The 16,020-nt window shown below is 45.8% G+C and overlaps 1 protein-coding gene across 16 annotated transcripts in view; it reads left to right on the top strand.

Annotated features, from left to right (window-relative positions):
* Mllt10 (MLLT10 histone lysine methyltransferase DOT1L cofactor) overlaps positions 1–3,264 on the top strand; it is a 144,888-nt gene extending 141,624 nt beyond the window's left edge. For 15 of the 16 annotated variants that reach the window (XM_051205622.1, XM_051205621.1, XM_051205620.1 and 12 more), the window contains 2 exons: positions 348–557; positions 2,560–3,264. In XM_051205622.1, coding sequence (XP_051061579.1) covers positions 348–557; positions 2,560–2,604 — 255 coding nt within the window. In that variant the 3' untranslated portion in view covers positions 2,605–3,264. The remainder of the gene's footprint in view (positions 1–347; positions 558–2,559) is intronic. The other variant, XM_051205625.1, reaches the window with a different exon arrangement.
* Positions 3,265–16,020: the final 12,756 nt, after the last annotated feature.

The raw sequence follows: 16,020 nt of genomic DNA, 5'->3' as shown, positions 1-16,020 counted from the left end.
TTATAGTTGGCTCTGAGCCTCCATGTGGTTGCTGGGTATTGAACTCTGGAAGAGCAGTAAGGTATCTGTCTCTTCAACCCTCTTCTTTAAACAGGTCTCATTATATAGTCTTGGCTGGCATGACACTATATAGATCAAGCTAGCCTGGGAATTCATAGAGATCTGCCTGCCTCTGCTTGGCAAATGGTGGACTTAAAGGTGTGTGCCATCACAGCCAGCTCTTGTTTTCTTAATAGTGTGAACATGGTTTACTTTTAAGTAATGTTGTAAGAGAAAGGAATGGAAGGGATATTCTCTTGCTTGCTGTGTCCTGGTTAAAGCTCATCTTTTCTCCATTTCTGCTGAAGGAACAGCATCAGGCCTTCCTGTATCAGCTGATGCAGCAGCAGCAGCAGCAGCAGCACCACCCACCTGAGCTCCAGCAGCTGCAGCTCCCTGCGCCCACACAGATCCCCATCAACAACCTCCTTGCAGGCACTCAGGCGCCCCCACTTCACACAGCCACCACCAACCCCTTTCTCACGATCCACGGGGACAGCACAAGTCAGAAAGTCACAGTGAGTATGTTTTGTGGTATTCCTTGGGAGGCAGGGATCATAGTAAGGAGAGATGGATGCTTTTTAGCCAGTAGTCCCTTCATAGAACCAGTTGATTTTGCAGCTGGATATTATAAACAGAGGGTCTAAGCCTGTTTAATTTACATGTCCCTTAAGTATATCAATTTGAATATGCATATAAGGTTTGAAGGCCATTTATAATATAGCATTTTCGAGGTATGAGACAGTCCATTCAAAACAGATTCTTTATTTTTTAAAAAGAAACTTTACTTTGGTTATAGAATTTTTCTCCCTTTAATTTTATATATGTTTCATTATTTTGTTCCAACATGCTTTTTCAAATGGAGTTACATGTTTGATATGGTAGATATACAAAGGCAGGACAATATTCTAAGCTTTCTAATAGATTCCTTAAAAAAGGAAATTGCTGAGCCAGAGAGATGATTGAGTGCTTGACAGGGCATCCAAAGCACCCTAGTTGAGTTTCCAGTACCCACAGCACAGCCATTTGTAACTCCTGCTCCAGGGGTTACATGTCCTCTCTGGTTTTTGTAGGCACCTAAACCATAACTCCACAGACAGGTACACACATACACTTAAATTCAAATCTTAAAAAAAAAAAATTGCAATCACAATTTTAATAGGATATAAAAGTTAAATTTATTGATTTTTATAATATGAATCATAGCATTTCACCCTTTGGGGATAAAAGTGAGGATGGGCGTGGCTGCACCAACAGCCAGCACACAGGGGCTCATGGTTTAGGACTGTTGCCTTATGTTAAGTCTCCCCTAACTACAGTTGAGGACAGACATCTGTGAGAGGAAGGGATACTGCAGTATTGTGGAGGACAGGTGCCAGGAGTGTGAAGGCCAGACAAGGACTGGAGGTCAGGTGGGCAAAGGACTTGCAAATGTGAGCACTGATATTACCGTGTTCCATTACTTTGAGGTTTTCCTCTTTTGGTTTTAATTTTAACCTTCAAAAACATTGGTTTTCATTTAGTAATGAATACTGACTGGTTCAAAATCTGGGCTAATTGTTTGTCTTTTTTCTGTGCTTGCTTTCTTAGTGTGAGTACTCTCCTTTTCCCTCATCTATGATTCTGTATTTACATGGACATTTCCCATGCTTTTGCTTGTGGATTTTTCCATATTAAAAATCAATGAATTATAGGCTAGTTTTATCCAAGTTGTGCAGTATGAGATATTTTAAATGAAAGAGAACCACAATAAATAATTGGAGAATAACCATCCTCCTGGGGTGTTGGCATATGGCCTCCTATAAGCTGCTTGAGTGGCTGAAGAAGGGGACCATGGTTTTTAGGCCTGAGTCATATAGAGAGACCTCATCCATCTGTCTCTCTACTTCCTGCCCTTTACCCCTTCTCAGAGGAAGGGTCTCTACACAGTCTTGGCTGTTTTAGAACTTGTGTTAGGCCAGGCTGGCCTCAAACTCATAAAGGTCCACTGCCTCTGCTTCTGAGTGCTGGGATTGCAGGTGTGAGCCAACTATGGCTGGCTGAGGCCCCGTCTCAAACAACAGAGTACTAACAGGAAAGCTGGTCAACAAGGGAGGTACCAGCGTCTGTGAAGTACACTGTCATTTGATTTCAGTCGTTAAAATAATAGGTGCAGTCCCACTTAGTATAGGCAAGAGGTAAAAGAGGTCAATGATGAGAAAACATACATCATTGGGGTCAGAATGATGGCTTTCTCGGTCCATAAAAGTGAAGTGTTGGCTATACCTTGTTCCCCCCGTGGAAAGGGAGTGAATTCTGTGTCCTTCATTGGGCACTATATTCAAGGACAGACATACCACCTTTATGCCCAGTGTGGTGTTTTTAATCTTAAATACTCACTATGCTGCAAAATGGCCAATTCAGGATAAATCCTAACGTGTGCCACATTAGATGAGTTCCAATTTCAGTTAGAGGGTATTATCTCAATTCTTGAGCAAAATTGACTGAACTAATGCATTTACTTTGTTTTGTGAATCACAGAGACTTAGTGATAAAACTGGGCCTGTAGCTCAAGAGAAAAGTTGACAGCATCTTCTGGACTCCCCTGCTGTCCTGCACTCCCCAGTTGCTGTAGAACTCTGCCACAGCTATGAAGGAAGGCGGCAGGCTTGCACAGGGAAGGACGCCATGCTTGCTCTTGTAAGGGTTTGCTTAATTTTCTTGTCACTTTGTTGCACTGAAATGAAATTACTATATCCCCATCCCCTACCAAAGTGGTTCAACTTTGGAAGAAAAATGAGTAACTTTTTGTCAATGAAATAATTCACTTACAGAGTTTATCAACCCGAGAAAAATGGAATGTGCTCAGTTGCCCAGCTGGTTTTGTTATAAATTAGAGACACAAATGGTAAAACTAAAGACTTACTTCATTTGCAAACCACTTGGTTTTATTGTCAAAGTTGGAATATGAAATTGGGATCTCATTTGGAATAGAGTGTGCTTGCTCTATGGGGCGGAGCTTAAGTTTTGAGAACTGTCCAATTTCTTCTCCTGGAATTGTTTCATTAACTGTTGTGATTATACAGATCCTCAACTGGGGCTTTGCAAATGTTGTCTTAAAAAATTCCTTTCTAATGAGATTTGTCCATTTGGTGATTAAATTAGGACAGAAACACCTGCTTCTGCTGACAGTAATTTTCTCTTGCAAAAAAAAAAAAAAAAAATGCTTTTCTTATTGTTAAAACCTACTCTATTTAAAGAGATCTTGAGTTAAGCGAATTGTAAGGCTGCTGGGAGAACCAGATCAATTGGAAATGGATAATTTTTTTTTCAGAAAGAGACACCAATGTGGAAACTGCTGGTAGGGTCTGGCCTTAATCAAGTGCCTGTACGGACCTGCACAGATGAAGGGCTCTAGACAGCAGGGTAGGCCTCTGGTACCAGCAGCCTTCCCCGTGCTTCTGCCTTTGTTGAAACTATGCCACTATCGAGAGCTCATGCAAACTATTACCTGGGTATTTGTCCACTAATGACTCACAAGGAAACGAGTGGATTTGGGAAGTATACATAATCAGCCTCTCAGAAGTGCCCACTGGAACAAACGGGCCACCACAGTTGCTAAGACCTACCTGTCTCACAGCCATTTGACTTTGGGTAGTCGCGCTCTTGATTGTGACAAGATGGCCGGCTGGTAGGTTAAAAAGTTGGGGATACCATCGTTGATCTGTTTGTGAATGCATGACTTCCTAGTGGAAAGACCCAGCTGCAGTTGGACCTGCACTGAGTGCTTAGCTGGAAGATCAAGCTAGCACCGCGGCCTGCCTCCCGGTGACGCTGCAGTTCTTACCTCACTTCTGTAAATACGGTTTGTGAATCTGTTTTGTAATGTGAAAAATTCATAAGATAACATTGATATTTTGATTTGTAATATTTCTAATTGGTAGATTTAATTGAAAAGTAAAATTAATTTATTTTTATATGTTCAGGGGAATTTTAAAGAAAGTCAAACCTTTTGTAGATAATTTAAAAGAATCAGTGTGGTTTATTTTACTGATTTAACCCACTGGTTGTTATTCTGTAACAATTTGTATAAATGGTAAATTTCGAATGTGCTGTTATTTTACTTAGATGTAAAATTCCACATGTATTAAAATGTACAAAGTTTTTGTTAATAAAATTTAATGATGTTTATAGCCCTGTGCCTGTCTTTTTCTGAAAGGTGACTGTCCTGAACCCATGGCCCCTCATGTGTGCAGAGCTTGTTGTAAGTGTCAACACAGTACCATCTTGGAGTTGTTCAACTTGTCAGGGGTAGCTGTGCGGAACGACAGGGAGCAAATGAGCTGTGTGCAGAGACGGAAGGTGATTGTTGAGAAGAGTGGGTGGGGCGTGTCCATAGTAAGAGGAAGGAGAATCCACTCCAGAGGAGGTGTTTAAGTAAAGCATATTGATAGAGTATCATGCACACTTGATTGAAGACTAAGTTCACTTGTTCACAGAGTAAACTAGGCTTTCTCTGAAAGAGAATACAGATGTTTTTAATGACCCTTGGGTAGAAGTGTGTGTAAGAGTTGGACAGAAAAACCCGATCCTAGGTTCCTATTTTACTTTAATTGAGACAGGGGACTTACGTATTTTGGTCCACTCAACTCAGTTTGTAGTTGGCCTTGAACTTGTGATCCTTTTTGCCTTTGCTTCCTGGGTGGTGGGCTTGCAGGTATCTGCTGTCCCACCTGGTTTATGTGATGCTATGTGAGTTAAATATCCATCCTTGAGCCCCCATCTTTATTACAGACTGAATGCTAGGTTTATGGAAAGAGACAAATGGAAATTTGACTTTAGAAGTCTTTTCTAGCTGGGTGGTAATGGGTGCCTCCTAAGGCAGAGGCAGGTGGATGGATCTCTGTGAGTTCAAAGCCAGCCTGGTCTACAGAACGAGTTCATGGACTGGCTCCATAGCTACTGAGAAATCCTGTCTGTCTTGGTCTCCCCCCCCCCCCAAAAAAAAATGTCTTTTCTGTTACCCATATGTGGAGATTCACATCTGCTAACCCAACATCAGATGCTTCTGCAGAGGACCCAGGTTCAATTCTCAACATCCACATGGTGATTCAACTATCTGTAACTCTACTTCTGGGGTGTCTGAAACCCTTTTTTGAACTCTGGCCACAAGGTGTACAGATGGTACATATGCATGTGTGCAGGCAAACATTCACCCAAAATGTGTGTGGGGGGGGGAATGATTTTTAAATGGGAAGACCACATCTGGTTTTCAGTTGGCAGCCCTGGATCTATAAGCTTGTTCTACCCTGCCTGTTCACCCAGATGTTAAACTATCAACCAGCAAAAGGAAGGCAGCATACTCCCCATAGCTCACTGGACAGTTCCTAGGAGCAGAGATCCTGACTTCAAGGAGGGGTCTTAGGATGAAGAATCCCTTTGCTGTTGCTAAGTGGGCCATGTAGTTCTTTCTGATGGAACTCCAGAGACAGGTACAGCTGGGCTGGTGGCACATGCCTGTAATGCCAGTACTGGGGAGGTAGAGGCAGGAGCTTCAGGAGTTCAAGGTCATCAGAATTCAAGGTGATCCAGGTTCAAGGCTCATCTGGGCTACTTGAGATATAGTCACAAAAACCAACAGAAAGAAAATGAACCCACCACTCTGGAACTGTCTTTGTGTGTAAATTAAACAAAGTTTTTAGAATGAGATGCCTTCTTCTGCACTGGAGCTGGGCTTTGGAAATGGTAAGCAATTGTTTTCACTCCTGAGCTGTGTCCCCAGACAGGAAGCTCTAAGTCTGTTCTATCCTATTCCTTTGTCTATATTTGCAGCAAAGGAAAGGACCCCAGCAGAAGAGACTAGCTAAGAGAAAGCTTCCATTCCTCCTCCCAGTCTTTATGACACACGTACACATGCATAGCCGGTTTTCAAACAGTTTCCCTGTTCTTGTAGTAACTTGAATAAAGTGGTATACATGAATGAGTTTAGATTTTTTTCCTAGCTAAATTTTGTATTGTTTGCTTAATTTTGTGGTTAATCTGTATGGTTCCCACCACATGGACACCTTGGCCGCCTCTGTGGGTGTTCTGTGGGGTTGGGAGAGGTAATGGGGGTGGGGGACCTGGAGTGTGGGCCTGATGGTAGGGCAGGAAAAAGATTTGAATGTACATGCAGGTAAATTTGTGCTGGCAGCAGCTGACCATGGCAAGAGGGAAACATAGATGTGGGGAGAGACTGATGGGAAAACTGAGAGACAGGCAGAGGTCAGAAGACAAACATGCCAGTAGGACCTCAGGGAGCTAGCTCATCATGTTACTCTTCACAGGCCTCTGCTTTCTGCAGACTTGGATCCCAGGAGCAGCGTGAAGTGTCCTTTACTGGGTTTTCTGGTTGGGGTCACAACTCTTACTCACCCGAGACACAGTCCTGGCTTTGTTTCTAGATTTGTGTAGGGAGTCAATGGTTTAATCACATGAGCCCATGTAAATGTTACATAAGAATTATCTGTGGCAGGTAATGTCTGTTCTCCCAGTTGTCTGTAGCTTGAAGGGTAGGGAGCCACCGTATAACAGCAAACCACCTACCCTGTTCTCCAGGGTCCCACTGTAGTGATAGATGTGCCTCCACACCTGTAGAAAACAATGCCCCAGTTCAAGTGATACAGACCCGGCCACCCAGATGCTCTCTATGAATGAAGCCGGCTTTTGACCCTAGAACTTTTCCTTTTAACCAGTCACATCTGCACCTGTGGCCACACCCGAAAGGCGTGGTCAGTGCTACAGATGGCAAGGTCTGTATCCCTGGAGCACCTCTTGTTTTCTGTGTAAGTTCTTTTCCCCCAAATAAACTCCACTTCATATATACAGAGTCTAGTGAATCTTGATTTCCACGCCCATTATCTGGCCCACCTGGGGTGATTTGAAGAATTCAGGGGAGATCATGTGGGCATCCTGTCCTGCTTCCCTGCCTCCCTCCCCTCTCACCCCTGTATGCTAGTTAGTTTTCTCTGTATCAAGACCAAGGCAAACTTCTTGGGGGATGGTATCATTTGGGCCTGTGGTTCCAGAACTATGAGACTCCGTGGTGGCTGAATGGAGGTGGTGGGTCCAGCATAGCCATCAACAGGAGCCACACGCAGGAAACAGAGCTAACTTGAGATGGCTTTTGGAACCTCAAAGCCCACCAGCAGAGATATACTTCCTCCAGCAAGGCCACACCTAGTTCTGTTCTCTCCACTAAGCCATGAACTATGGATGTCTTAAGGTTCTATTGCTCTGAAGAGACACCATGGCCATGACAACTCTAAAAAAGGAAAACATTTAATTGAAGTGGCAGCTTACAGTTCCAGAGGTTTAGTCTCTTATCACGGTGGGACATGGTGGTGTGCAGACAGACCTGGTACTGGAGAAAGAGCTAAGAATTCTCCAGTTAAATATGAAGGCAACAGGAAGTGACCTGAGAGACTGGGATGGCTTGACCATATATGGAACCTCAAAGCCCGCCTCCACAGTGACTCACTTCCTCTAACAAGGCCACACCTCCTAGTAGTACCACTCCCTATGAGCTTATAGGGGCCTATTACATCCAGACCACAATGGACCAACCATTCAAATGTCATCTGAAAGACATTTCATCAGAGCACCAGGATGACAGGCATGTAGCACCACACCCAGTTTTTTTGGGGTTTTGGGGATTGAACTCTGCCCTTCTTTAATGCTAGGCAACTATTCTACCAGTTGGGCTACAGCCTCAGCACAGAATTTGGGGGCATTTATGTGTACTTTATTTCCATAAGAGACTACAAAGAAGACTGCTACTGACTTTCTGGGTTAGAGAGGCAGAGTCAGCCTCAGAAAATGCCTTGGGTGCAGTACCTGGGTGTACAGTGATATGAGCAGGGGTTTGGAGGTAGAGAGAGGACCAGGACAGGACACAGATAACTAGCCAAAAAGTGAGTGTCGGATAGCTAGTGGGAGGTCCACAAGTACTCACAGTGTAGGAGCACTACACAAAACCAAAGGAGGTGGCCTCCTTTGACAACATGCCATAGGTGTATGAAAGCAGCCCTATGCTGGAAGCTGGAGGCTAAGGCCAGAGTGCCTGGGCCAATAGACAGCCCTCTTGTGTGCCTGGGCCAATAGACAGCCCTCTTGTGTCTGCACGTGAGAAGGGGACAGCTGGCTTTCTAGGGCTCTGCAGACTGGCCCCACCTTCAGGAGGCCAGCTGGGCCTGCTTGGGAAAGCTCACCACTCTGGGCTTGCTGACTTTGGTTGGCCTTCTGTCTTGAAAGGAGGGAATGGGGAGAGACATGGGACAGCCACGTTCAGCCACCCTTCCCACCAGTTTTATTCAATTCTGTTATAATTGCATGCACTTTGGGGAGTCTAAGGGGGGGGGTAGGTACCATAGATGGGAAAGCTAGCTCCTTCGGTGTAACCATAGGAAGCCACCATCCCTGCTGGGTGCAGACCTAATGTGGCTGCTTCAGGGTCACCTGTGTGCCTGCCCATAATCCCTTCCCCATTGTTCTATAAGTCAGCCTAATGAACTCAGCAGTTACCCCTTGAGATGTCATTGTGTAGAATGAGCCATGATCACAAAGAGCACATTGCAGCCAGTTCAGCAGCAGTTAGAAGTTTCACACAAGGGGCTACATAGACAGCATAGTAGTAAAGGGCACTTGTTGCTCTTGCAGAGGACCAAGGTGCAACTTCCATCACATACCTACATGGTGACTCAACCATCCATATCCCCAGATCCAGGGATCCGACGTCCTCTTTTGATCTCCACGGGCAGCAGGTACACATGTACATATTCATACATGAAAGGAAAATACTCATGCAAAAGAAATCTTTAAGAAAGCTAGAGATTCTCTTTAAAGGTTTTGAATTACATTTTCCGGTGTGCATGTGTGTTTGTGGGCTCTGGGTGTATGTGGTGATCACAGCACAAATGTGGAGGTGACTGGGTTCGCTATTCCCATCACGTGGTTCCTGGAGAGTAAACCTGAACACCAAGCTTGTCACCCAATGGCTTTTCTTTTTATCCACTGAGCCATCTCCCAGGCCCCAAATTCTCTTTCTTGACAGTCAGATTTATTTGCTTTCTCTCTACTTGTGCTTGATTCACCCATTTTTTTTCCCCCTTGTCTGGCCACAGCCTGCTCCTGTGAGACGGTCAGCAATCCCTTTCTACACTATAAATATATATTTACTCTCATGGTTAATGAAATGCTGACAGGCTGATAGATGGGCTGGAAGTTAGGTGGGAAAGCCAAACAGAATGATGGGAAGGAGGAGGGAGGAGTCAGGCGATCCATGAGCCATCTGCTCAGGAAGCTAGACACACTAGAGGACAGGTAAAGCCAGGAGCCATATGACAATACATTGATTAATAGAGATGTGCCAATTTAAATAGAAGAGCTAGTAAGAAGAGAGCTAAGTCAACTGAGCATTTATAATTCATATTCAGGCTCTGAGTTGGTTATTGGAGACTGGGCAGCAGGGACAGAAAATGTCAGATTACACTGTGCTTTCTTTAGCCCTTGCACCCACAGGCTTTGGATGCAGTCGGTACCTGTTTGCAGTCTCATTTGGCAGCCAATTGAGTCTTCTGTGTATATGAACCCCACTTGGAGAGACTCTCCTTGGGACCAACAACCCGGGCCTTGGAGGATGGGCCATTCTGGCCTCATGGCCTCTATGCTCTCTGGAATCCTCCATCCCTACTGGGTGAAGGGTGTGTCCTGAGTGCTTCTCCCAGTCTGCAGTGGGCAGCTTTGACATTGCAAGGGTGCACAAAGTCCCTGGCCTTGGGTTTTACTTTGAGGGGGAAGCTTTGCCCAGCGAAAGCTGCCCAGCCTGTCTTGTGAAGAGACACACATCATGTCCTGACCAAGCAATGCGGCTCCTGCAGCTCACCTGTGCAGGAGCTTCTTTAGTTCTATAGTTGTGTGAAATGGAATCAAAGCTGGGACAGGCTGGAGCCACCTGATGAAAACTGGTGCTATCGTGACTGCCATGCTGACTCAGCAGATCGTCCAGCTGCCTTGGGTAGTGACAGCCTTGTAGGAAGGAGCATGGCTGTGTCTGGAAGGTCATGAGGTAGCTAGGCTAGGAGCAGAAGAGGGCTGGGCCTGCTTTCAACAGCAAGGTGTGCTCTGATCTCCAGGGGCTGGAGTCAAGCCACCTCTGAACACTCCACTACCACAGGTCTGTGTCACCCATTCTAACTCTGCATCTGCCAAAGGCCAGCGTGATGCTGGCACAGCACCAGGGGGCTATGGGTATTGGATTACAGCCCTGTTGCCTATGGAACATTGTTTCTAGAGAAGACAGTGCACCCCAGGCCTCAGCTCTTCAGCAACATCAGTGGATGCCTTGGCTTGAGTTTGAGGTAGGTAGGTAGGTGGCAGAGCTGTCAGGAATGCCACATTCTGAGCAGAAGTGGGCGGAATTCAGTGTGCTGCCCACACCCTGGTGCTGGATTCATCCTGTGGAGACCAGGATCTGTTCCTCTTCTACTCAACATTGTGCCAGACCAATTGGTAGATGGTACCTGTCCGTCTGTCTCTATCATGCCTTTTGTGAGGTCCCAGGCTTCCTATGTGCTAAGCACTCTAGTGTTATGTCACCAAGACACATTCCCAGCCCCATTCTCACTTTTAACACAATAGGACCATAGGCAAAGAATAAATTTCTAAGAGGAATTTTGTTAGCCAAGTTCTTAAAATCAAAACATGGGGTGGTAGGCTGAAGATCTGACATGGCCTTAACAGGAGAATTTGTTTTAAATGAACTATGTCATCTTAAATTCAATAAAATATTTCTGAGCAATGACAGAAAACATAGGATAAGTTTTCATTATATTTCAGATATCAATCTCCTGTGAGATGGACAGCTATTGGAGAGTTTTCTCCCCCTTTCTAGGCTATCTCCTCACATGATTGTGTCCTCTGCTGTGTAGATTTTGACTGTATATGGTCCCATTTGACATTATTTCCTGAGTGACCCTTGCCTATACCTATAACTTTGGAGAGATATATTGATGATGTTAGCACCTTCATGATCTACCAGCTAGGGACCAAGCCTTCAACACATGAGACTTTTGAGGGGACAACTCATATCCAAACTGTAAGAATATCAGACAATGTAGACACAAGTATTTCCCACATTGTAAGAGATTCCTTTGAATATTGCTGGAGTAGAAGGGAGATGAAATGAACATGATTTTATCTATTTTCAAAGCCATGGTATTTGGAAGAGACTATACATCCATAGATGGGCAAGAATAGGTGATGTAGGCTAGATCTCGGAATTTGAATGACTAGTGTATTACATAAACACCTGAAGAATATAAGTGAATTTAGTTTTGTTATTAGGTTTTTGGTCTGTGCTGCTGAATAGAGAAGAGAAAGTCAAGGGAAGGGAGTCTAGGGTCTTTCTCAGTTACTGTTCTATTTCTGTGATAAGACACCATGACCAAGGCAACTTACAGAAGAAAGAATTTACTGGGGGCTTACGGTTTCAGAAGGCTAGAGTTCAAGAGCATCAAGATGGGGATGGCAACAGACAGACAGGCATATGGCGCTGGAGCACTAGCTGAGAGCTCACATGTTGGTCCGCAAGCAAAGAAAGACATTGGAAACAGCTTGGGCTTTTCAAACTTCTAAGCATCCTCCAATAAGGCCATATTTCCTCATCCTTCCCAAACAGTTCCATCACATTGACACCCCACCCATGTACATAGGTTGAAGGTGCCCATTTCAGTTCTGGGTGGTCCACTGGGAGTGTGGCTGTAAATGCTGGTCCCAGTCCTCAGTGCACCTTACTGATGCATGGCTTATCCCGTGCAGGCTGTCTCCAGTCGGTTTCCACCTCACTGAAGGTAAGGTTCTGATCTCTTTCCTGCAGTCTGTAAGTTTCTGCTGGACAGGCTTTCAGTGTGTATAGGCCTATGACACTGTGTTTTTCAAGAGTGCTGGCTATAGAAGGTCTGGAAGTTCCCAGCTGTTTTCTGTTTTTGTTTGTTAATGGTTCCCTTCAGGGTTCTGTCCTTCTGAGAGTGTGTCCCCTGCTGCTGAGATGGAAGGTGGCATTTTCCCAGCTCCTTCCTCCCTCCCTCCCTCCCTTCCTCCCTCCCTCCTTTCTTCCTTCCTCCCTTTCCTTTCTTCCTTTCTCTTTTCCTTTCTTCTCTTTCTCTCTCTTTCTCTTCTCTCTTTTATGCCAGGGGTTGTCTATATAGTCCTGGCTGTCCTGGAACCATGCACCACCACTGCCTGACTTTTTTGTTTTGTGGGACAGTTCCATGCATCCTTGCTATCTACAAGTATGACCTTGAACTCTTAATTCATATTCCCCCATCTCTGAAGTTTAGGATTCCTTCTAACATGGTGGGCTTCACTGAGTAACTCGTGGTAACAGATAGGTTGCTCAGTGGGGACACCCTCACCCTCTTACTTGGGCTTGTTCATTTCAGGACCAAGTCAGGTACTAGATCTTGACCACTAGGCAGTACACCATCTCAGGCCAGGTGGGAGGGTGTGGGCTGCCTGCTCCACCCTGGCTTTACCTCTTAGAGGGGAGCAGAACAGTGGCAGAACCAGCTTTTCTGTGCTTGCTATTTCGGAACATTGCTAACATCCCACGAGGAGCCCTTCGCTTTTCCAGAGCTCATGGAAAGCCTTCCCTACTCACTTTTTCCATGCAAATTACCCCACAGCTGTGAACTAGGTGTAGGTGACAGGGCTACAGCTGACAGCAGGGATGGAGCCTTAGTTTCAGAGAGCACTCATCACTCATGGCTCCTTGTTACTTCTAAAAAGAACAGGCCCCCACAGTCACAATGCAGACCAGTGTAGGGAGCTGGTAACTTCATAGCCCACAAAGGTCTTTCAGGGCTTCCAGTCTTTAGGAGCTTCCTGGGAAGGCTGCAAAGGGTTCATGAAAGCTGAGAGGACTCTTGCAAATTTGGCCTTTTAAGGATCACCATTAAAGTTGACCCGATTTCTAATAGTATCTGCCCCATGGATGCTAACTCAGGAATGAGGTTATGATAGGAAAACAGAGCAGAGACATGGAATAATTATGTCTTAGCTGTTATTTGGAATTTGGCCTTGTTTTAGCTATTAATCAGGACGAGGGGCTTTAAAACTTAAGGATGAAATAATTGAAACTTGTTTTTGCTAAATGCCTACCCTTGATTAGGTGATGTCATTGCAGTCATATAAGGCCTTACTCCAGCTTCCACAGCCACTCTGGGGAGTGGAGGGTTACCCATGCAAGAGATGCAGCCAGTAGAGAAGCCTGACACAGGAGTAACCCTGTCCAGGATGGACCTCATCCAGGTGCAGGATTTAGCACGGTATACAGCCCATGTGTGTCTTTGGGGCTCAGATCTCCTGAAGGGACAGCTCAGAAGCTGCAGGTCAGGGCATCATCATCTCAATCACGATGATGGCGAACTGAGTCAGTTCTGAGATCTCGTGTACCTGTCATATGGTCAGATGGTGCACTGCTCCTGATAAGCTGTAGAATGTAAGTGGGAATCCCCACCCCTACCCCAATCCTCCATCCAAAAACTGTGTGCAGTGGGGCCCTGGCACTTTCTGGCCCTCACTCCTTTTCTTGATGCTCTAGATCTGGATTCAGACATGGGTCTTTTAACTCAAAATCTACACTTATTTAAATCACAACCGAGGAAGTAGTGTTGGGAACCAGGCTGGTGACATATAGTGGCAAAGAGAAGAGCTACTGTGGTGGACAAGGTCTCATGTGGACTTGTCATATATTAGCACCCATGTTTTGTAAACAGTAAATAGCCCCCAACAGATGCTAATACAACTTGCCCAGGTCATAGGTTAGCTGAAGCCAACCAGGTCTGGGCCCCTCTGAGGACCAGCTCCAGGCTCTCCTGGACACTGGCTGCTGCCTAGCAATGGCTCTCAAAAGGGCCCCTGGCTATTGTCAAGTGTGAGATTGATCCATCCATTGTTAAAAACACAAAATCCTGTATTGTAAAGACAATGTCTCAAATTCCACAACCATGGAGGGGAGTCTGGTGCAGGGCTGGATCACCCTGGTCCAAGAATGGGGTCTGGGGTTGGAAGGTCCCTCTCATGGGGGACATTTAGCATGTCTCTGACATCTAACAAGGACAAAAAAGGTTCCACGTGGTAGTAGCCACAGCCAACTTCTCCGTAGCCTGAAAGACAAACAAGGTAGGTGGAGAGGGTTGGGAGACTTGCTGGCTCATACACTAAGTCAGAGTACACCACCAGGGAAAGGGCAGGGTTGGAGGTGACAGGAACCCATGGAGATTTTTTGCTGAGGACAACAGACTCTTGGGCCCCAGGGTTTTTTATCTGGAGCTAAAAGAGTCACAGATAGTGCAACTGGTTGGGTGTGTCCCTTTGGAGTTACCTCCTCTCCCCCTACTTCTGGGGCTAGTAGTCTAGTACATGTCCTTGTTTGGTCCTACAGCAACCCAACTCTTTTTTGGAATAGCTCTTTTTTGGAAGTCCAGATGTGGCCAAGAAGCCATGCTGGGAAGGCTGTTCTTAAGGAGTGTGAAGGAGGTAAAATACCAATTGTGTTTTACAAAGTGCTTCTGAGAACAGTCTCACTATGTAGCCCTGGCTGGCCGAGAACTCACTGTTTAAACCAGGCTGACCTCAGACTCGCGGCCCCTCCTGGGTGCTAGGGCTACAGGTGTGTGTCACCATGTCCTGCTATGAAATACATATGGTTACAGAAGCCCAGAAACCTGTACAAGGCATGATGGAGCCGCAGTTCAAAGCACTGTGACCAAAAAGGGTGACTTAGTAGCAGGGTGCTCACAGATGTCCTAAGCTGCATGAGTGACAGGCTTGACAATGGCCCTGGGCACAGACAGTCTACTTTGTTCTCCCATGTGTCTGCCTTGGATGGGTGGGGGTACGGTAGGGTCACCCTGGAATGTAGTGGCCACTTCTAGGCCACGGGTAGAAGTCCTGGGGAAGTGTGGCTGGCAGTTGGCTTGATCTAGGGGAAGGATGGATTCTGGCTGTCCTGTCCATCCCACCTCTGCCAGGCATAAGTGGTCTTTTCCATGTCCCCACGGTCCCTTTTCCATAGAGCTGAGGGGATGAAACTCTTGCTCCAGGACACAAGTTGTTTGGTTGCTCTTTTGGGACCAGCTGAGTCTGAGATGCTCCCCCAAGGTTAGAGCTGGAAAGCGTCTTTTGTCTAAGCCCAGGGAAGGGTGTGGGTGTACCTAGTTCCATGTCCACCTCTACCACTGTAATTCAATCTTTACAGAAAAGGACACCTTTACAGACATCCAATTTTTTTTTTTTAAAATGTCTTCTGGACACCTCCATGCTTTTCAGGTGCTGCGTGCACCAGCAGTGGCAGGTTTTAAAGGAGGAATGCTTGGCAGGAGTGACAGCTCAGAGAGCAAGAAGGCTCAACAGGAGCCAGCAGGACAGTACACTTTGACCTGCACCCTCCCTTTGGTTGCCAGCAACTCCAACACAAGCTCTTTAGGAATTCTCTGGCTGTGGGCATGCTACTACTCAGCATCCCAAGCTTACACTATCTTACCCCACGCTCTGTTAATTTAGATTATTTTTCTGAATCAGCTAAGATGACCTTTCATTGCTGCCTGCCAGCCAGCTCCAGGTCAAGCTGGTGTATCTCTGTAAGTAACCTTGTCTTGCTGCTCAGTCTCAGCAATGAATTCACTGTGTTCTTCCGTTCCTTTTTTGTTTTTGTTTTTTGAGATAGGGTCTCACTATGTAGCCCAGATTGACCTCAAATTCACAGGGACACCCCCCCCCCCCCGCCTCTAGGTTGGAATTCTTCCACGCTAGTTCATTCCCTTGCTCCCCTCTCTGCCTGGCTCTAGAACACTATTTGAAATCTCCCAGAGAAGTAAACTTTGCAGTGAGGGCAAGTTAAAACTGCAAACACCCCATCCCTTCCGTGAAACCCAAGGCGTATAAACAGCACCACACAGCAGC

This window comes from Phodopus roborovskii, unplaced genomic scaffold, assembly GCF_943737965.1.
Source record: "Phodopus roborovskii unplaced genomic scaffold, PHOROB, whole genome shotgun sequence".
Taxonomy (NCBI): domain Eukaryota; kingdom Metazoa; phylum Chordata; class Mammalia; order Rodentia; family Cricetidae; genus Phodopus; species Phodopus roborovskii.
Note: the sequence above shows the minus strand (reverse complement) of the source record. Positions and strands in the feature narration are given on the sequence as shown.